The sequence below is a fragment of the Pipistrellus kuhlii genome, unplaced genomic scaffold (assembly GCF_014108245.1).
Source record: "Pipistrellus kuhlii isolate mPipKuh1 unplaced genomic scaffold, mPipKuh1.p scaffold_m20_p_13, whole genome shotgun sequence".
Classification (NCBI taxonomy): Eukaryota; Metazoa; Chordata; class Mammalia; order Chiroptera; family Vespertilionidae; genus Pipistrellus; species Pipistrellus kuhlii.
The window spans coordinates 19,813-41,825 of NW_023425438.1; the positions used below are offsets into that span (position 1 = coordinate 19,813).

Consider the following 22,013-nt stretch of genomic DNA (forward strand, 5'->3'; position numbering starts at 1 on the left):
CTGAAAATTCCCAAGAAAAACGGGTTTGAAGTTGGTTGGGGCTGCCACTTGGGGAAAACCTACAGACGCACGTGGCGGTGGGCAGGCGGCCGCTGGCGTGTAGAGATGCTTGTGGTGTTCAAGGGGTTAAGTTAATTATAACTTATTGGCTATACACCCACCTTTAATACCCATATTTTTAGGGAAGGCAAATTTGGGGAGTACATTTTAGGTTGCAGCATACCAGGAGTATTTCACAGGAAAAGTATAAAAATGCTTGTGTCTTAATTATTTATTTTTTTAATATAAAAAGCAGGCATAAAATACAATTACATTTCTACAAAGATGCAACAAATTTAAAAGAAAAATCAGGGGGATATGATTTCTGTTCAAAGGGGACAGCTGATCAAATATTTGTGATTATCTAAATCATGCAGTTCAACTCGGTACAATTTCAAACAAAACTCACTGCGGGGAAGGGAAGCGTCCGGCGTCCGGCTAACACCCAGCGCTGTCACCCAGCGCACCTCACAGTGCTTCCGAGCAGAACAGCGTGGCGTCTCCCGCCCACGGTGAGGACAGGAGTCAGCAGCAGTGTCAACACGGGGAGAAACTCGGTGTGACCTCCTCTGGCCGGAATTTACAAACAGCTTCTTCCCGGAGCATGCTCCAGCCGCCGGTGTGCAGGCCTGTGTGCACCAGGCCCAAGGCCGGTTAGCAGCCGAGGCAGCACTTCCGCAGCGGGTCTGGCCCTGAGCGCTGCTGCTGCTCCTGCTGCTGCTGCTGCTGCTGCTCCTCCTCCTCCTCCTCCTCTTCCTCTGGGCCTAGGCAGACTGGGAGGGCGCCTGCCGGCCAGATTCCTGTAGCCAGCGCAGGCTAGCTTCAGAAACTCACCTACACCTTAGATTTCCTGATACACTTTTCCTTTGGCTGTAGTATTTTAAGTGTTCAGATTAAAAAAAAAAAATTGCTTCTGGATAACAATTTAATACTTTTCAAAAATCACTATATACCAATTTTCAACAACACCAGTTTTACTTCTACTTGTCTCGCTTATCCCCACAAAAGTACAAAAATCTAAGAAAACCCCAGCATTCACTACTTCGTTCTCAATAGGAGGTATTTGTGGCTCTGGGAGAAATCAGGTGTGAGGAAAGAAGCGACTTTTGGTCTCTATTTATCTTGGAAGCTTTGGAGCCTCCAGAGAGAAGCTGGCACAGAACCTGGCTGTCACACCAAGTCGGTATCACGCTGAGTGACGCTGGGAAGAGCACTGGGTAGGTGCATGCACCATTCATGTTCGCACATGAAACCAGCAACAGGGTAAAGAGCAAATCCTTACCCAAGGCCGAATCTTTTATTAAGCACATTGCTGTTAGCTGGACAGCTTTATAAATTCTATGTCAAACCACATAATGTGAATGATCTCCATGGGAGAGATTGGTTTCACCCCTTAGAATACCCCCCCCAAGGTCACATGATCTTCCTTGGACAGTTGCATCACACCATGATTCTCCATATTCTCTTATATACAGCATTCAAAATTTAAACTTTTGCCATTTTTACTCAAATATTTCAATTACTCATGTGTAAACTTCAAATTATTTCACCTTAATAAAGTTTATTAAAAATATATATATATACTCTCCAATTCAGAATATGATAGAACCTCCCATAGTGTAACAAAATCTTTATATAAAATATTAATTCAGTCTCCTTTTAACAAGTCTAATGAGTGGAAATAGTTATTCTATATAAATTTTATATACTTTTCACTTTAAAATCTTACTTTAAAAAACATCTGTGCCCCAAACCAGAACCGCAGAACACACCTGCGAGGCCCGCCTCCCGCACGCCGCCCGCGTCAGCGTCAGCACAGACGGCAGGGGGGAGGCAGGCCGGTCACCGGGAGAGGAACGGGGTTCCGTTTCAGGACATCGGCAGCCACGGCCACTCTTCCGTTTGCACAACAGTATCTGTAACTGGGACCCACCGTTAAACATCCCCACACTGACCCGGGACAATGAAAATGTCTCAGTTCCTTCAGAAATAGCGGATGATGTCTCTGAGCATCACGCCAAACTGTGTGTGTGTATAGAGACTGGTAAAAGACTAGTTTTTTACCTGATGCTTCTCACCGATGCATCCTGTCACAGTAAAAAACACAGACTTCTGCAGGACGAGAAACACAGCAGGAACGGTCTTGCCGTGCTGTAATTTTAACAGCATTTAAATAAAAAGTTAAGTGCCTTTGAGGCCGCTTCTTCCCTGGCACCAGCTTTCATAACCAATACTGAAATATTGCCATACACTACTGTGTGGTGAGGGTCACATGTCAATACTTAAAATATATCTAGAGTATATTTTAGTTTTCTTTATATTTGAGATAATTTCTGAATGCTGAGTGTGAAATGTAAAAATAGTCACAAATGTCCTTACCAGAAATAAAAACCTATCTAGGGTAGTCAGCAAATTCCAAGCAAAGGAACCATTTCATAGTCACACACTAATACTGAGGTCTGTAAAAAGGCTTGGATGAATAATAGATATACGTAAAAGATATATTAGTTCTAATACTATCCATTATTGTTTCTATCACCATACTTAAAAAATTGTTATACAATCAAAATAGGCTGACATTGATAACTATTATATGTAAAAATAGTGCACTATCTTCTTCTGCAAAGCAAATTTGCATCCTAAGAGTTGGTAAACACTTTTCAATACAGAAAAGGGCTGGGACTTGGGAAAAATTAAATTAAGGCATTCAAAATGGATAAAGTTACCTATCACGAAGCAATAGGAAATCGATATAATTAAGTTCCAAGTTTCTGGTACAGCAACATGAACATGCAGCTCCATCAGGTACACAAATGAGTGCTATAACCCAATGTTATGGCTTTGTACAAGTGCATAGTTGCAACTGTAGTAAGTAATGGTATCTGATTAATAAGTATAAAAAATAGTGGGAAGTTAAAAAACCCTCTTGCAGTATTACAGTACTACATATGTGTGTGTACGTGTACACACACACACACACACACACACACACACACACAGTATAATGGTCACTTCTTCAAGACGCAGTCTGTATCACTGTAGTGAAATCCGTTCCCAGATTCCTGCGGAGAACATGCTGGTGAACCCTCTGCAGAAGCTGAACAGATGCCGCCTCTGACTCTTCTCTGTGCCACGTGGTGTGAGTGTGTGAGTGATGCCACGACAGCTTTATGGAGCTTCTGGAAGAGCTGCATCTGATGTTCTTTACTAACCAGTCTCCGCTGGTTCAACCTGCTGTCCCAAAGGAGCCTAGGAAAATCTCTCCAAGACTTATAATTTATCTTGTGGGAATAAAGGGAATATGTATATGTGTTTCAGTCTCTCAGGAAAACACAGCTTTACAATAAATTTTGGGCCATCATATTTCAGTCTTGTTATAACTGGAAGAATAGGATCACCTTGAATAATGACTGCATTCATAGAAGGCAGTTAGCTGTAAAGAAAGGAAAAATAAAGTTAGTTGAGATAGTGAAATAATAAGATTGTTAAATTCTTTGAAAAGGTATTCCATGTACACCATTAAACTAGATAGTCTTCCAAATACAATACTTTCAACACCTAAATCATGCATAAAATGTATTTACCGTGCTACTTTTTTTAGGTACATGCAATTATAGTCTTTTTCATATTTTTCTATATTGGCTACAAACATGACACACAGTTTAATACGTTTAACTGACTCTCAGGTTTAGACAACATGTCACTGAATAGCTCATGTGGACGTAAGTGTGACTTGGAGTCTGACTGCTAGCTGCCTCAAGTATTGAAAGAACAGTGGACTTCTGGGCCAGGCTTTACTTGACTATTTGACCCTTAAAATCTATTAGGTGGAAACATACACATTATAGTAAGTAAAATGCTCTGCATATCCGGTTATAAACAGAACCCCAATAGGACACTAGTGGCCCGTGGCAGGAAGATCCCTGCAATAGGGCTTCCTGTGCAGTCACCGCCCCACCTACTCCCCTCCCTTCTCCCCGCCCGCCTGCTTCCCTTCCTTCTCTGCCGCCCGCCCGCCTAGCTAGCTTGCTTCTCCACAGCGCTTGGCTTCTTTCTACACTGTCCTCAGCCTTCACTCTGGCCTGGAGTTGTGGTTAATTTGCATACTCGCCCTGATTGGCTGGTGGATGGGACTTGTGGGCGTAGCGAAGGTGCGGTCAATTTGCATGTTTCTCTTTTATTAGGTAGGACTTAGGTATGTTTTGCAATGTGCTTACTTAGATTAAGACAGACCGTTTTTTAAAAATCCATCCCATGCAAAACATTTAACTCAGGAGGTTATATTTTTATTTGCATCTATTCCAGCCACTATTAACCAAATTATTTTACATTTTCTAAAAGCATAAGAACTCTCACACCATATCATTTGCATCCTTCAGCAAGAGAAATATTACATTTCCAAAAACCAAACATTTCACATCACAAAGCAGCCCAGATCAGAAATAAATATTTCACAGCACTTATTAGACTTATAAAGTTTTAACAGTTTCAACTCTTGCAGTTAGAAAGGAAAGTGGAAGAAGGCAGGGAGGGAAGGAGACAGGATGGAGGAAGAAAGGAACCTCATGCTATGTTCACAAACTCACACAGTTGTAGGAACTTGAAAACTATAAATTGTACTTCTCTGAATATGGCTTCTTTAGAATAAACAGAAAGTACCATATTTAGTTCCTTTTGTTATTTCTACTTGTTTTGTTCCCAAAATAAAAATTATGAATCTGAACATAGCATTTCACTTTTCTATTTAACATAAAAATTTTAGTTAGAAACTTTCTTGAAAACTACTTTTCAAATATATACTATTAAAAAATTAATAAAATTTCAAAAGTAGCAAAAAACGAAAACCCAAATGCAAACAGCATGCACTACTTGAAAGTACTAAAATAACTCATTTTTCACTTTTTGATTTACCCCATTTATTTCTTCAGAAATCAAAAACATCGTCATCATCATCACCACCACCATCAACATCATCAAATGACCAATCCCAGTCTTTAAATGCCATATCAAGCAATCTGTAATGGGAGGTTTTCAGTTTATACTCTTTAGGAACAGCAGTTTCATAAACTATGATCTAGAAATCACACTTTGAATGTGCATAAGCATGTTTGTTTTCCCTCCATCACTAACATGAGTAAGATGGAAACAGCCATTTATATATCTTTCTCTTATCTATAAACTAGAGGCCGGTGCACGAATTCGTACAGGGGAAGGGGTCCATCAGGACTTGCTGGCCGGGGCAGTGGGGAGAGGGGGCAGGCCTGCAGGAGGTTGGCCAGCAGGCCCTGACCTAGCTGTGTACATGTGCTGAGATAGCGGCACACAAAAGCCACAGACAGAGCACCCACTAACGGCCTGAACACCAGCAATGCTCTGAGGTGGAAATGCAGCTCTACTTCACTGCCTGCACTCAGGCATCTCACTCTCCCCGGTGCAGAGTTGCTGACAGACAGGTTGTCTCCCCTACCTCAGCCACACATTTTTTCAGGGCTCTGTCCCCAATTGTGATAGGTAGCTGACTTCAGTCAATGGTGGCACAACGCTGCAGGAGCACTAGCCAATCAGCAGTTGGGAGCCTGGAAAGGCATGGGGCTGAGCTAGAAGTGGCTGATGGGGGCAGAAGGCCAAGAGTTGTGTGCGCGAGCGGTGCGGTGGCAGAGGTAAGATGGCGGCGGTGCTTACTTTACATCTTTGCAGTTGGGCTGCTGCCTTGCCCCTTCTGCCCACTCCGAGCTGCTACTCTGTCTTTATCAGGGTTGCTCTCCTCCTACAGGCTTCCTGGACCCAGATTCTCCAGTGCCTGGAGCCTTAGCTGGGGGGAGGGACCATGGGAGGTTGGCCAGACAGGAAGTTGTTTGTGGGAGCGCACTGACCACCAGGGGGCAGTTCCTGCATTGAGCATCTGCCGCCTGTTGGTCAGTGTGCATCATAGTGACTGGTCGACCAGTTGTTCAGTTATAATAGTTGCTTAAGCTTTTATATATATAGATGCATATAATCATGTTGGCCAGGTATGCTTTCCAGAATACCAGAGAACTGAAGAAAAGATAGGAAGGAGTAGTATTCAGAATGTAGCTTTCTCGATCCCAGCAGGACCCTACTTGCTCAATGGGTCACCATCAGTTATGTGCTCCATGAAAAACATCTGAACTCTTGGCTCTGTCACTTCGCTGTGTGACCTTTGGCACATGATGCTTCTGTGTTTCAGTGTCATCGTTAAGAGAAGAAATGAATAGCTAATCCACAGGTTGGTTTTGAGGATAAATTAGTACAGTTAATAATAACAGCTAACACCCATTTAATTATTATTTTAAAACAATTCACCACAGAAAAAAGGGAAGTGCTGCAAAGAGGAGGATCAGAATCGGGAATGCCACAGAAGCTAGAGGGGGATGTAATGGCACAAACACTGGGAAAAAGTTAAGAAATAAAATTAGCTGTGCCCGGCTGGTGTGGTTCGGCTCCGTGTCATCCGCTGCACCAAAGGTTGCTGCTTCTAGTCCCAGCCGGGGCTGTGGGCTTGATCCCTGCAGGGCACATGCAGGAGGCAGCTGGCTGATGTCTTGCTCTCTCATGTCTGTCTTTGTCTCTCTCTCCTTTCCATCCCTCTCTCCAAAATTCAATTTTAAAAATCTTTAAAAAAAAGGATGTTTTTATGGGTATTTTGTTTTAGTGTATGATGATATCTAACAAAGTCAAATATTTGTTTTAAAAAAATACACCATATAAATTAAAGTATAGCTACACTGACTAGTGCTCAGACTATTATTAAATCAATACAAATAAGGAGCTAGATATTAAATTACTGCTGATACACACCAGGAATGCTGTCCCGGAGTTTCCCTAGCTGATCTTTACAGCTCTCCCGCTTTCTACAGGAACAGGCTATAAGCCAGGAGGACTTTAAAGCCATCTAGTCAGTGCCTGACTCGCCCCTGGAGCCATGCTGCCTGACGTCAGACTGCACACACAACAGTGCTGCCACGCAGCATCTCAACCAAGTGAACAGTTTATAAACCCTCTTCTTCCCAATTTAAAACTGAGTGTCTGACAGCTTCCCTTCCAAAGTTAAAATGTGCCTCTCTGCTCGGTTCTTGTTCTAAATCTTCTTTGCTGCCTTAACCAGTTTAGCTTAGTGGACAGAGCATCGGCCTGCGGACTGAAAGGTCCCAGGTTCGATTCCGGTCAAGGGCATGTGCCTTGGTTGCGGGCACATCCCCAGTAGGAGGTGTGCAGGAGGCAGCTGATCAATGTTTCTCTCTAATTAATGTTTCTAGCTCTCAATCTCTCTCCCTTCCTCCCAAAATAATCAGTAAAATGTATTTTAAAAAAAACATTATTTAATAAATTAATTAATAAATCTTCGTTGCTATTTATGATCTCCCAACATTTCAAATAATTTCTTCAGAAATCCTTAATTTCTCCCTTGCTACATGAGTAATACTTTCAAATGAACCACTACTACCTCAGTTATTCTCTTCTAAACACCCTCCAATTTGCACTACCCTTAAAATGTGACACCCAAAAAATGAGTGCAAACTGTACGGTTATTCACGTGAGACAAAATATACACAGTTTTATAAGAGTTAATGAAGCAATAGAGGCATAAATGTTAAAAGCAATGGAAATATTGTTGCAGAGGCATAATAAAAAACAAAATCATATTTTAAATGTGCCCATCTTTACATTTAAAATGTCAGAGTATATTAGATTAAAACTTTTTTACAAAAATACCCTATGCATATTACAGTCAGTTTTGCTATTAGTTTTATCTACATGCATAGTTGTGAGCGGAAGAAATCCCTATTACTTACTATTGGCTATGCAAAATGTATTAAAAAATCAATGAAGAATGATTTGAAGGGCAGGGCCAGAACTAAAACAAAACAAAAAGCAACAAAAATCAAAAGTAAAGGTGCTTTTAAAAAGACCATGATGCTGAATTAGGGGAAGGGGGGAGGAGAAGGAAACTCGGTGAACAAGAAATGGTTATGGAAGTGAGGTATGCCTCATTTTGTCCCTAGAATGCTATGATTATATACCTAAACATGGCAAAAAATTGACCCTTTAAATATTTTTGGTTGGGTACGTGTATGATTTGGTAAATAAATGTATATTACATTTACCTAAATCAGTGAATGAGACATGCATACTTAAATAGTTTCAAAGATTTGGTATTGCATAATTCATTAAAATATCCAGGAAAAGAAAATTGTAATTAGAAAAATCTGAAAAAAAAAGAGAAAAATCTGTAGCTTGAATATGAATAGTAAAATATTTCTAAAAATGCTTTCATCTTTATCACATTTCAGCTACTACCTTGGTTTGTTCGGGGCGAGCTGTCGACTTGGCCGCCTGATAGACTGGTTCTGCTGGATCTTCATGGATGTTCTGGGAGAGGACCGTGCGAAAGGGTCTGGAGCTGGAGGCTTTTTAGGTATCTTCTTCACCAGCCGACTCACCCACTTTTGCTGCTCTTCGGTCGAGTTTGCTAACACCAACAGGTTCTTTGCCGTTGAAATATCATAATAGACTATAAAAAAATTATAAAATAATTAATGCGTTTAAAATGATATGCACATAAATATTGATGGAGCAAGTAATTTACTATTTACCTTTGCAAGGTGCTATAATCTCTTCCTTTTTGTCCATGTGGTCTTTATGACATTTAATATGGCAGCGGCGGCATTCCAGAGCAGGAGGCGGCTTGAACATATGCCACAATGGCTTCATACAGGCCTCGCAGTTGGTTGGAAAGTGGTAGAGAGTAGGAATAAATTCATGTCCTTTGTGGCAAATATAATTTGACTTTTCTCCTACTGGCTCCACTGGAAATTCTTGTTCCTTCTTACTTTCTCCTTCATTGGCATACAGAATCTATACATACCAAAAAGCACAATGAGTGATTCCTAAACACAAGCTATTTTTTAAATAGTAACAATTTGTATAACATAAAATAAAATTAACCTAAGTTACTCAATAAGAAGAAAATGCACCTGACGTTCAAACAGTAGTAGGTTCTGTCTCATCAAGAGCTTATATGAGAAAAGTCATTATACAGTCACTTCGGTTAATTTCAAAAGAATCATTCTTGTTCAAATGGCGCCTCTTTTTTTCTCCATGATATCTTACTAAGTTCAGCAGTCTTATCAGAACAGGCTAGCAAGAGGTAAACCTGCACGTGCTGTGTGTTAGAAAGTTTTTCTGGGAGGGAGTATTCAAAATAATCACCTGAAGAGATGTGGCAATTATATGACTTGATGCTTTTATGACTTTCAAAAATAGACAACTGGTGCTAACTGTAAACACAGCTATAACTGAAAAGACCAGAGTTAAGGAAGAAAAAAGAAAAAGATGTATGATATACTCCAAATAAACATGCTCAGCACCAGAAAGTAATTTCCCCATAGTACACCAAACACAATGGCTTTTACACGGAAGGAGCTCAATAACTTTTGGTCTAATTTTTTTAAAGAAATTTTATTTTTTATTGTTATTAATCCTCACCCGAGGATATTTTTTTATTGATTTTTAGGGAGAGTGGAAGAGGGAGGGAAAGACAGAGAAACATCGATGTGAAAGAAACACACATCGACTGGTTGCCTCCTGCGCATGCCCTGACCAGGGCCCAGGTGGGAGAGGAGCCTGCAACCAAGGTACGTGCCCTTGACTAGAATCAAAACCGGGACCTGTTGTTCCACAGGCTGATGCTCTATCCACCGAGCCGAACTGGCTAAGGCTGGTCTGACTATTTTTAAAATGGAAGTAGTAAAAAGAAGAATTAGGCTTCACTTTAAATCAGAAGGAAAGGGCTACTGGGTTCAAATTTTAACTTCACAAGCAACTTTTTTCACTTCCGAGAGAGCTGAACATAAAACCACCAACAGAAGAAAGTTTATGCTTAAAAAAATGTCATAAGCAACCTTGAACAAAATAGCAGCAAAGGCCAGAAACATGATATAAATACACTACAGACTTTAAAATGTAAGATGGAGAGAGAAATGAAGCTAAATCCAAACAGAATAGCCATGAAAATCACAAAAGAATGAACCACCTTTAAATGGAACTAAAACTGAAAGGTAATCTGAAGATAGCCCAAGAATAAAAAAATTTGGTATGTCATGTCACTCTTAAAATCTCTAAAGATAAAGAAAGGAAATCTCTAAAAGTGAAAGGAAAAACAAACAAACAACAAAACAAAACCAACCAAAAACAAAATAAAACTATGTTTACCTGAAATATCCTTGGAATTTCTTTAGCATCTGCTCTATATACATCTGTCTGTGTAACTGGTCGGACATGAAACAACTTGCTATAAAAGATTTTTAATAAAGAAATAAACTGTTACCAAAAGATCAAATTACATTAGTTATCCTATACTAGTCAGAAGTTAAAACTGACTACTCTGACCCATGTTAGAAGGTCAGAGAATATCTTGCTAATTCTATCACTCCTTGAGATTTGGAGAAAATTTTAATGTCAGAAAACTTTCTATTTCATTTCAGAAAACAACCAGTAAAGACCCATTAAATAAAAATGTCTTAGCTAACTGATATCTCAGACGTCCATCCAGCTACATGAAGCAAATATAAGAAATGTAACCATAGTCCAGCAGCAGCTATACTATGAGTAAATAGACATGTGACTACTTTATATGACGACCGTATGCTTTAACTTGACAAAAATGTCATGTTACTCTCTTATACTTTAAAAAATGAAGTTTCTACATATTCTAATACAGACACTTACTCTATATCTAAAACCATATACGGATTAGAATGCTCTTTATCTTGTTCGCTGTCATAGAAGAGAATCTTCTTACTGCTTACGATCACATACTGTTAAAAAGGGAAGAAATTAAACAATGATTAAAGTTCCTAAATAATGATTAAAGTTGTATATAATTTAAATAAGCAAACTGAAAAGTATTTTTTTGGACTGATTCAGCTTAAGATCCAGTAACACAGGTAGCCAACCTGTTGCTATGGTTTGAATGTTTATGTTCCCCCAAATTCATATGTTAAATCCTAACGCCTAATAGACGGTATGAGGAAGGGCCTTTGGAAGGTGACTAGGTCAGGAATGAGACGAATGGAGCTCTAGAGAGGACCGGCCCTTAAACCACGTGAGGACACAGTGGGACCTCTGCAGCCTGAGAGAAGGACTTGACCAGAAGCCAAACAGGCCGGCACTCTGGACTTCCAGCCTCCAGAACGGGGAGGAATAAGTTTCTGCTTTTCACAAGCTCCCAAGTTGCGGTATTTTGTTATATAAACCTCAATGAACTAAGACACCCCAAAGACGAACATAACATCAATAATCATAGTAACAGGAAAATAAATAAGTGGGTCTTTCTGTCACATCCAGAGTTGTTTTCCCACCAAAAAAGCAAAAGCACCAAAATCTATTTTATTATTAACGACATATTAATGATAAAAGTCATGTTTACAAAGATATATAAACCCATGCGACTGGAAATCAGACAGTACAAAAATTTTGTGTGTCTGCATGCTCTAGTTATATTACTGTATGTTCTTTAGACCTACAAAAGAATACTAATTACCTTTCTGACCCATCCGAACTTCTTAGTGTTGTTTCTCACAGGTAACGAAAGCCATCCCTCCAGTCTTGATTCTATAAATAAACAAATGAGGACAAATATAACAATTCTAAGAAAATGAGAAATTTAACAAAATTTTAATATAAAAGTCACAAAATCAATCTGTCCTTCAGAATTTACCACTGCTCATTATCTAAGATATAATAACAATGCGGATCAGTATAAGCAAGTTATGCAATGCAAAACAAAACCCGGGTTATATCTCATTGGAAATATATATCCTATAGTTTATAAAGTCAAATGCCTGCTGCTTAAATTCATGCCTTTGCACAGTTCAGCAGAAAAGTTGCAAAGAGAAGCAGCGCTTTCTTCTCACTAATACACCCGTATTCGGTAGAACCTCTGCTTTTCCTGCGGAAGGAGGCCTAATTATAGGTATGCTGCACATTTTCTTCGAAGAGGAAACATTTTAAGGGAGTAATTGCATGTTCAGATAAAATTAAATAAATTATGTAAATTAGATTAAAATTGATAAATGCGTTGCAATATAACCACATGATTTCTAAATTCCAACACATCAAAATTAATAAAGACCAAATCCTTAGACTTTGTTCTACTGGCATTTGATCAGCATCTTTCAATAAAATAATTAAGTGAAATAAGCATTTTTGGATATTACTCTATTAATAAAAGTAGCTGTCACTTGTTTAACATCTACTACATGTCTGAATCCGTGCTGGATGCTTTACCTAAACTTTCTTAACTCTTACCACCCCATGGAGAGGTCACACAGGGACAATTCTGACTACAGCGCCTATATACTCTGACATCAACGCCCTTCCAAATTGTCTGAACAAAGAAATGCTGTCCCGTGCCAGCTTAAGGGACTAAATCAGATGACATCTAACACTATGCATAAGACTGAAATGATTTTATTGCTAAAGCTCTAAAACAACTTCAACACGATCACTTATGACTTATATTATATACTAATATATATACCTGAGAAATGTGACAATGTAAGTAACTATTTACTTTGAATTCAATTCCTAAGAGACTAAATTTTACCTTACATTCAACTGCTCCTTCATTAATTTCCTGTGGCATTTATATGACATGTTTTTGTACCCAGACTAACTTTGTGTTAAACATAATTTCAGGTATTTTCTATCCTGTTTCTTCACTTAAACGGTAAGAGCAGGGATCAGGTCAAATTGTCTTATACTCCCTTTTAAGGCCTAGCAAAATGCTGCCTAGGAAGCACTCACTGGAAACCCAAGCGCGTTCTCTGAGACAGTCTACATGCTTTTTCTGTATTGTCACTCTTGCTATGAAGCCTCAAGAAGAGCTTCTTCTTGGTTGAAAATGGCTGAAACAGGCAGCGAACCACATGCCCTTAAATGATGCAAAGTACTGTCTCATTTCTTATCTATCAATTGTCACAGCAATGCCAAGTGCAAATACCTCCAAAACAAACTCTTTGTCCATGCGGGAGTCTCTTTTTAACTGAGACTAGAGCGATTTGTTAGAGTTAGTGAATATTAGTTAATGTCACAGAAGTTTTTCACAAGGACTAAAATTAAGAGTAGACAGAAAAACCTCAAGGGGGAAGATTTTCAGGATATCACCTGTATCATTAGGTTCCGATGAAATGGGTAAGTAAGGCAAAGAGTCTTCTTCTGAGTCAGAACCAGAGTCAAGAAGCATATGAGAACTGGAAGGCTTAGTAGCAATATTGAGAGAGGTAGAGGAACGCTGGTAGGTGAATGACATGGATTCCATAGTGTGTGACTGAGTGATATGAACTAAACACCCAACATAAAGAAAGTAAGAATGCAGAAAAGAGTTAAGAGAAAAGAAAATGAAAACTTAAAAAGAGAGCTACCTATAATATATAATGAACTACTTCAAATAACTAAATATATGAAATTTTCTTTTGTATTTTTTTAATGAAAAATTTTGTCAAACATCAGTAAGTAAAATAAGTTAAAACTCCTTTGAATCTCTACTCCAAGGAGAAGGTTTCTGCCTTAAAGAAATGACCATTTTCCTCAAGAACAAAGTCAGTCACAGTTTAAATAATCAACAGATTTATAGTGAAGACAAAAGCTTTTAATAAAATAAACAGGGTGGAGAATAGGTTTGTTGTACCTGGGAACCCGTCATCCGCCTCAGCATCTCCCGGGCCACTGCCCGTGCTGGAGCTGTCCATGCCCATGTGTAAGGCCTGCAGCTGCGAGCGGAGCTGCTCGATGTCACTGTCTTTACTGTCCAGTGTCATCTGCAGTTCAATGCGAATCTGGCTCTCTTCAGCTATTTGCTATGAGGAATTAAATTGTATTACATTAACTGGATGCCATCTCTCTCATAATTTTGCTTCTTAGTCCAGTAATTATTAATAGAAATGTTCTATAATCAATAAAATATATACTGACATGAAAATGATTCTACTTCTTAAAAAAGAAGTCTTTGAATTAGAATCCAAAAAGTATTCTTACAGCCTGCATTTCATTCAGTTCTTTCTGGTACTTGATCATCTGCTGGGTCAGTTTTTCCCGTTCGGATTTAAGCTCCATATGCAGCTTTCTGTTCTCCTTCTCTTTCCTCCGCACATCGGTGTCACTGCCACGCTTGATAGGTTCTTTTCGATTCATGATCTCAGCCAACTTATTCACAGCCTTAAGACATAAAAATAAAGTATACACAGAAAAAAATCCATTACGCTGGTGGTTTCTTGGTAACTCACCAATAGCAAGTTATATAGCCGCTAATAATCTCCTTCCCCTGTACACAGGGCCACAAAGAAACACCTTGCATATTTGGAAACTCACCTCCTCTCATTACTCATTATCCTTCCCCAACCTCTATTCCACCAGTTTTTCACTCATGTTTTCAGAGAACTGAGACTTAAAATGCTTATAGGTGTGATCTGATGTCACTTGCTTCCCCTTGGGAGTTTGGAGTTTTAAGAGACTTTTACTAGGCACATCTTTTATCTGGAAGAGGATTTTGCAGGTGTATTCCATTCATAAAATACATGTCCAACCACAGAACAACACAAGTGGGACTCAAAAGTACTGCTGCTGTATTACACAACCATGAGAGTTGACAGAAGGATGGTCAATATCACAGATACCTTTTTTCAGACTGACCCTCTTTTAGGCTGTCAGCAAATGGTCATTCTCTAAAATTTCTTAAAAAGCAGAAAAAGCTTAACAGATTATAATAAAAAATTAGGAAAGAATGTGATTCTATATGAAAAAATTAACAAAAACTTTAATAAATATTAAACTGAACAATGTTAATCAAATCTAACTTCTATTACCTTGGCAAAAGTCAGGTAACTGGGACTGTTCATAATACTGACCCATTCATGGACAGCTATGGCCAATTTGTAATGCCAGAAGTCAAGCAGAAAAGACAGAAACTAAAAAAATTTCAAGATCCTATTTAGAGTCTATTATACATACTTGAGTTTTGAGTGTTCTCTCTGTTAATAACTGCTTCTCAAATTGTGCTTTAATAGCTGCTGCACTTATCTCTTCATCTTTTAACCTTGACAGTTCTGAAACACAAAAAATGTCACCATTATATTGATAACTAAGCCACTGACCACCATTAGGTAAATTTAAAGTTAACATTCTTTGTTAATACATACGTTCTTGAGCATCTTTCAATTTGTTATTTAATTCTTCTTTCTCATTTGCAAGATTGGCAACATCACTAGTTAATGTCCTATTAGTTTCTTCAAGCTAAGGAGTAAAGCAGAATAAATATCATATCCCAATTTACAAATTTAAGTTATCAAGTAAGAATTCAAAATAAAAATACCTAGAATGTTACTAAAACTCCCATTTTTCTATGTACATCTATCTCCAAACTCTCTCTTGGTGCTACCTTACCAAATTTAAACCATAATATACCTTTTATGCACCCCAGGAAGCCAAAGGAAATGCCCTCTTCTTAAATATCAGCAGTATTTTTGAGAAAAAAATTTAATAAACTAAAAAAAGTGCAAATACTATAACAAAGCTCTGCATTGCACCGGGCAGAATAAACGAAAGTTAAAACTGCAGTCTTTTTTTCAGAACATTATTTTAAAACAGAACATAAAATTTACTAAAGAAGTTGATATCCTTTTGTAGTCTCTCTGAATCCTATTCTTCTTTCCTGGAGGAATTTTTACTGTGAACTTCGTGTTCATCCTTCATTCACGATTGTATACTTTCATTACACACACATGAGATAATATATAGTGGATTTTTATGTGATTTTAAATGTCCATAAATAGCGCCATGCTGTATTTATCTTTCTGAAACTACTTTCACTTGATATTATATTTAGTTGTTGATCTAGACCTAATTAATTCATTTTAACTGATATAGTTCCATGTTCTGCCACATTTCATCCATTCATTCATTCTTCTATTGACATTTAAATTTTTGCTATTACAAATATATTTACTGCTATGAGTATGGTGCCTGAATTCCTCTAGCATATTTATCTTAATGTTGACTTTCTTTGGATAATATGAACAATTTTAAATGTTCATACTATTTACAATACTACTCTATACCATACTAAATCTACACTCTCCATAGCAGTAAATACAAATGCCACTTTCCAGATATGCTTTAAACATTTAAAATTAGTCAAGGTACTTAATTTCTGCCAGTGTGAAGAGTGGAAACAATACTAAAAGCAGATAGTTAAGTGGATCGGAAATCTTGTAGCCAGCATGTACAACTTTTCATTTGGATCTATGTTATTTTTCTAATTAAGTTCCTAGACCTTGTAAGGAATATTTATGATACAGCAATTTAATTATAATAAAAAATGAACCAAGAATTTTACTTACAGAGGCAATTGTAGCATCTTTTTCACTGAGTTCCTGTTTATGCCTAGCCATCATCTCTTTGATCTCCAGCTCTTTCATGATTTTCTCTTTTTCCAAATCAGAATACTGCTCTTCAGCAATTGAACGAGCCAGCTGCTCAGAATCTGCTTTGGTCAAGGTGATCTCCAGCTGAGCAGCCAAGGAGTCCCTAATTTTAGAGACATAGCATCTTCAATTGTCACTCTGAAGTCCAAGTTTTACACTCACTCACTTCACCAACAATTTTTATTTGGAATATAGCAGGCCTCTTCCAGGGCAGGGCATGTGCTTATGAACATAAGAGATGGACCTTGTCCTTACCTTTCATCCTGTAATTCCTGCTGCTTCTGCTGCAATTCTTTACAAAGTTTGGTCTTTTCTTCACACTCTTCTTTAAGTTCCCTAACCTGTGTTTTATAGAGTGTCTAAACAGCAAAATATAACAGACATATATCATCATCATCATCATCATCATCAAGAATAGTTTTACATTCAAAAATCTATCCAGACAAAAAGTTGATACATACAAATATATTAATAATACTGAGTAATGTTGAGCCCCTGAGTAAATTAATGCTTTAATACGCTTTTTGATTTTCGTATTATCAACCAATTAACTAATAAGTAAAGTTTGGCTAATAATTTAGAAGTTTGATTTTCAACAGAATATCATACTGAGATTTTTCTCATTAAATCACATAGACTGATAGGGATAAAGAGGCAAAAAAAAAAAAAGTACTAATTTAAACAAGAAATTTTGTTGGCTTAAATCAATGAAACAGAGGTGACATATACTATTTCATATTTTAAAACTGAGCTCAAAAAAGTACAAATGTTAAAATTACAATTTTATTTCTCTCACAGTCTTCCTCTAAAAGCAATGCTTTTAATCAAATTCATAAGGTATGGGCATGTGCTTAGAACTATTTTTCTAACAATGATAATACAAACTATTCTAAAGGCAAGAGTAATTTCCTGGCTCTGCAGCAAAAATATTTTTAGTTCAATAACTTTTTAATGAATGTGCCTGAACTTACTGAGAAATACTGTTCTGCTTCAAGCTGGTCTTGGAGCTCTTTCATTTGCCCATCTGCATCTTGACGTTCTCTGCGGTAACATTAAGTCAAATGTTAAATAAATTAGACACATATTAAGCCAGTGACTCTTCAAATGTGTTCTGGAAGTCTCTGAGACCTTTTTAGAAAATCACGAAGTCATATCGTTTTTATAACACTATAAATTAGCTGAACTCCCTGAAGAACAACAGTGCACTCAACACATCACTTACACAACAAAAGGAGACATGGTCAAGAAAATGAAATGGTCCAAAAAGTCCTCAGATAAACCAAAATTAAGGCACTTTACATGTAGATACTTGTGCATATCAGTAAAACTTTGTCTCGATTAACTTACTTTCGAAGTTCAGCATTCTGTTTTTCCAAGTTCATTTTCATTTCCATGAGATGATTATTCTCTTGTTTTAACTGCTTTTCTGACATTTTTAGTGTGTTAACTTGCTGTGTCTGCATCTTCAAGTCATTTTGTGTGAGGCAGCGCTTTTGAGTTTCCTGCTCTATTTTTAATGTCAAGTTTCTAACCTAAAAAATAAATTGTGTACTTGGTATATAAGTAAATTATTTTGATTTTTCTTATCAATGAAGTCTGCAGTATATATGATGATGCAAAACAGATTTTTTTGCTTTAGGAAGTGAATTCATTTCACAGTAAAATATTTTTGTATTTTTTATAATGTTTTAAAAAATAAAATATGGCTTTTACATTAAAAATAACTTTAGTTTCTAAAATTATGATTTGTTTAGTATATTATCCAAATTCAATAAAATTTAAAGGTTATAAAACATTATTTTATAAGGAAAAATTTTTCACTATGAAATCCTTGTTCCTTTACAAATAAACCTATGTACTACTAATGCATTGAGTAATGTGTTACTCATTAGAAACATACTTACATCTTCGTTGAGCACATCCTTCTGTTTGAGGAGCTCATTGATCTTCTGCTGTGCCTGTTTGAGGTCACAGTCGAATATAGAGCATTTCTTCTCCGCTTCCAGCAGCAGGTTCTCCACTTTCTGTTTTAAAGTCCTTTCCTCCAAGAGCTTTTTTTCCATTTCTATTGCCACAAAATAAACATACCATGAATGTATAAACAAAAGCCTATCAAATACATGATGAAGTGCTAAAAAAAAATTATAGTAAATGACGCTCCTTAAAAGTATTTTTAAATCCCAAGTTTAATATTTTCATCACTCCTGTTAACATATTTGAAATGCTAATAATTTCATGCTTAAAAATTAGGTATTTCATTGACAGGGTATAAAAATTTACCACACTCTGCAATATTATATGCGTTCTAATGGAAATAAGATAATTCTACCTTTATTTATGGTTCTAAAAGATACTTATATCTTTTAGCCCTGGCTGGGTGCCTTGGCTGGTTGGAGTGTCGTCCCATATACCATAATGTTGCAGGGTGATTCCCGGTCAGAGCATATACTTAGGAGGGCATATACTTAGTTTCTTTCAGGGTTCCATTCCCAGTTGGGGCACTCAATGTTTTTCTCTTGAGAACATGTTTCTTTCTCTCCCTCTCCCTTGCCTCTCCCTCTCTAAAAAATATAAAAATCAATAAACATCCTCAGGTGAGGATTAAAAAAAGATACTTTTATCTTTTAAATAAAGATTACCCCCCTGCTGTTCTGTGCCCCTCAGTGTTACTTGTCTTATCTTCAAACATTGAGGTAAGATTCTATGATCTCTATGGCTCTTTCCATATTGGCATATTACCAGGCAGAGGATAAAAACTATTTTTTAGGGAGGTGGTAAAGGACAGGGCTCTGGAACCAAACTCCTGGACCCGACACTTTCTAATTATTTGACTGGCCAAGTTAATGAACCTCTCTGATGTTAGAATGGTGATAATACCTATCCTCACAGAGACATTATACAGAATTTTAGTTAATAAATATATAGCACTTAAATGCTGCCTGAAGTATGGCAAATACTTAATAAGTGCTCACTATTTAAAAAGAGTTTGTAATGACTTAAGGAAATGTTCATAATATTTTTTAAAAGAAGAAAGCAAAACTAAACAAAATTGAGAGAATATAAAAGTATAACATTGATTACTAGGACTACAATTAATCATTACTTTTTTATACTTTCCTATATTTTCTAAATGACTTACCATATCATTTGTTTTATTAACAAACTAGAGGCCCGGTGCACGGATTCAGGCACCAGTGGGGTCCCTCAGCATGATCTGTGGGGATTGGGCTGAAACAGGCAGTCCAACCCTGCCTGCACTCCTGCGCATCCTGGCCCTGCTGTGCCTGCTGCGGGCTCGCACCCAGTCAGTCCAGATCTGGAGAGGCCTGCGCTGCCACAGCCGCACTGCCAGCAATGAGCATGGTGTCTGGCGCCTGTCAGTCAGCTGAGCAGCGCTCCGCTGTGGGAGTGCACTGACCTCCCGGGCCAGCTCCTATGCTGAGCGTCTGCCCCCTGGTGGTCGGTGCACATCATGGTGACCAGTCAATTGGTTGCTTAGGCTTTTATACGTACAGTAGGCAAAATTTTTATTTAATAAAACGATTTCCTATTAAATGTAAGTTATTATAGTTAAGTGATTAACTTTTAATATTCTGATTAGAAAATCTGTTCAAATCCAACTAGGTTCCTCTGCTCCTTCATATTAATGCTCAACATCTAATTATCATTTATTACAAAGTTATGCTAAGTAAAAATTAAACCTATGATTGTTCAGTTTTTAATGATCTATCTTCAAAAGTGTGGAAAATGAAACTGTTCTTCACAGCTATTAACAGCTAGCATTTCTAAGCACTTTCCATGTATCACTGAACTTGGTTTTCACAATAACCTAATACTTCAATTACCTCTTTGTAGGAAACAAGGCACATAAATGTATGTACGCAGAAAAGGTCACCTAGCTAGTAATTCATTGATGGAGAAGTCGCATTCCTAATTAATGGAGGCAATGATGTGCAGTGAGAAGACCCAAGGCTCAGACATAGGCTGGAGCACCACCTGCAACATTTAAGTTTCGTGCGCTCCTTCCAACACTGACGTCTTCGTGCATCTTACATTAGTGTTATAACAAGGAGTTTGAAAAAGTGACAGTTATTATTATACTGAATTTCTTTTCAGCAGTTCTGAGAATAACCTACGAATGAATATACACATTTAAAAAAACCATCACCCCAATGCAGAGAAAATAGAAAAAGCATAAGTGATACGTGGATTTGTTGAGGTGATGAAAAGGTAGATTCGCTACCTTGTTTTGGGTGATAGTCACATGTGTACACTACAAATGTGAAAAATGCATTTTATTGCATCAAATAATACTCTCAAAGAAATTCCAATATGACTTCTGGGTCGCAAACAAAAACAACCATTTCATCTTTTATCATCCAGAATTAGTGCCTTAAAGTAATATTAACCAAAAAATCTCCTGTCACTATCGATACCATGAAAAGAGTAATTTCTTTTTGGTCTAGTCATTTTGGGGGGCCTTCCTGTCTTAGAAATAATTGCTGAAGGGGAAGGTGGAGTTATGTATGTAAAACTTCCCTAATAGTGTTTCTCCTCCAGTATGTGGCAATAAAATATAAACAAATATTTTCAAAACCAAAGCATTGAATACAGAATCAACTCTTAGTAAGATGACACTAGAAAACCCTCTTAGAAAATGCATACCTTTCATGGCTTCTGATTTAGCTTCTTCAATTGATTCATAAATCTTATTTTTATCTGCCAGCCGTGCTTTTGTAGTTTTATGCTCAGCTTCTTCTTGTTCTAAGCTCTGCTGTATAACTTTTAGTTGATATGTCATATCTATCTCCATATTGTTCTTTTCCTATTGAAAATGAAAATGGCAGCTATCAACAAATAGACTGTTGACAATTTCAAAAGCTTACAAAGGTTTTTAAATAGTCTTACCAAGAATGTCTACTATTTCCCCTTTTCTATTCATTAAAACTGCTTGTATAAGTAATCTACCTAACTCTCCAGTTCTCCTCCCACTATACTCACCTCCCACACCTCCACTCTCCTGTTCTGAGATCTGTACGGAGATAGTTTGATCTCCGTAGTGACCAATGGTATTTTCAATTTCAAATTCACAGACGCTTTTTAGTCTTCACCTCACTTGAATTCACTGTTGCCCTTGAAACTATTCCCTTGACCTACCTGACACTGAATTCACTTGGTTCTCCCCATCCTGCTCTGATCTTTTCTGTTTCCTGTGAAGTTTACTCCCAAATTGCTGCTTAAACATTGGTGTTTTCTGGAGGCAGTGTTCTTTAGCCAATGCTTCTACTCTTCCTATATTATTATATCTTAAACTTTTAAAACTTATCAAATGTTTCCTTTTGCTCTATCTTAAAAAACCCTCAGGATCCTCTACCATTCACACTTATCTTCAACATGAAGGAGACATGTTTTAAATTGAGAATCTTTAATAACAGAAATCAGTTTATTTTCGATATATCCTCAAAAGATTTC

General features: G+C 37.4%; 1 protein-coding gene across 4 annotated transcripts in view; it reads right to left on the reverse strand.

Annotated features, from left to right (window-relative positions):
* Window positions 1-259: 259 nt before the first annotated feature.
* Window positions 260-22,013, reverse strand: part of ROCK2 (Rho associated coiled-coil containing protein kinase 2) — a 73,576-nt gene continuing 51,822 nt past the window's right edge. For 2 of the 4 annotated variants that reach the window (XM_036434628.2, XM_045580471.1), the window contains 17 exons: window positions 21,207-21,366; window positions 18,446-18,606; window positions 17,889-18,073; window positions 17,513-17,582; window positions 16,797-16,900; window positions 16,458-16,644; window positions 15,258-15,351; window positions 15,070-15,164; window positions 14,098-14,277; window positions 13,751-13,919; window positions 11,603-11,673; window positions 10,789-10,877; window positions 10,273-10,351; window positions 8,655-8,916; window positions 8,359-8,572; window positions 4,951-5,054; window positions 260-3,472 (listed from right to left, as the gene is read on the reverse strand). In XM_036434628.2, the coding sequence (XP_036290521.1) occupies window positions 4,964-5,054; window positions 8,359-8,572; window positions 8,655-8,916; window positions 10,273-10,351; window positions 10,789-10,877; window positions 11,603-11,673; window positions 13,751-13,919; window positions 14,098-14,277; window positions 15,070-15,164; window positions 15,258-15,351; window positions 16,458-16,644; window positions 16,797-16,900; window positions 17,513-17,582; window positions 17,889-18,073; window positions 18,446-18,606; window positions 21,207-21,366 (2,211 nt within the window). In that variant the 3' untranslated portion in view covers window positions 260-3,472; window positions 4,951-4,963. Of the gene's footprint in view, window positions 3,473-4,950; window positions 5,055-7,853; window positions 7,916-8,358; window positions 8,573-8,654; window positions 8,917-10,272; window positions 10,352-10,788; window positions 10,878-11,602; window positions 11,674-13,750; window positions 13,920-14,097; window positions 14,278-15,069; window positions 15,165-15,257; window positions 15,352-16,457; window positions 16,645-16,796; window positions 16,901-17,512; window positions 17,583-17,888; window positions 18,074-18,445; window positions 18,607-21,206; window positions 21,367-22,013 lie in introns of all 4 variants that reach the window. The other 2 variants (XM_045580470.1, XM_036434630.2) reach the window with 2 other exon arrangements.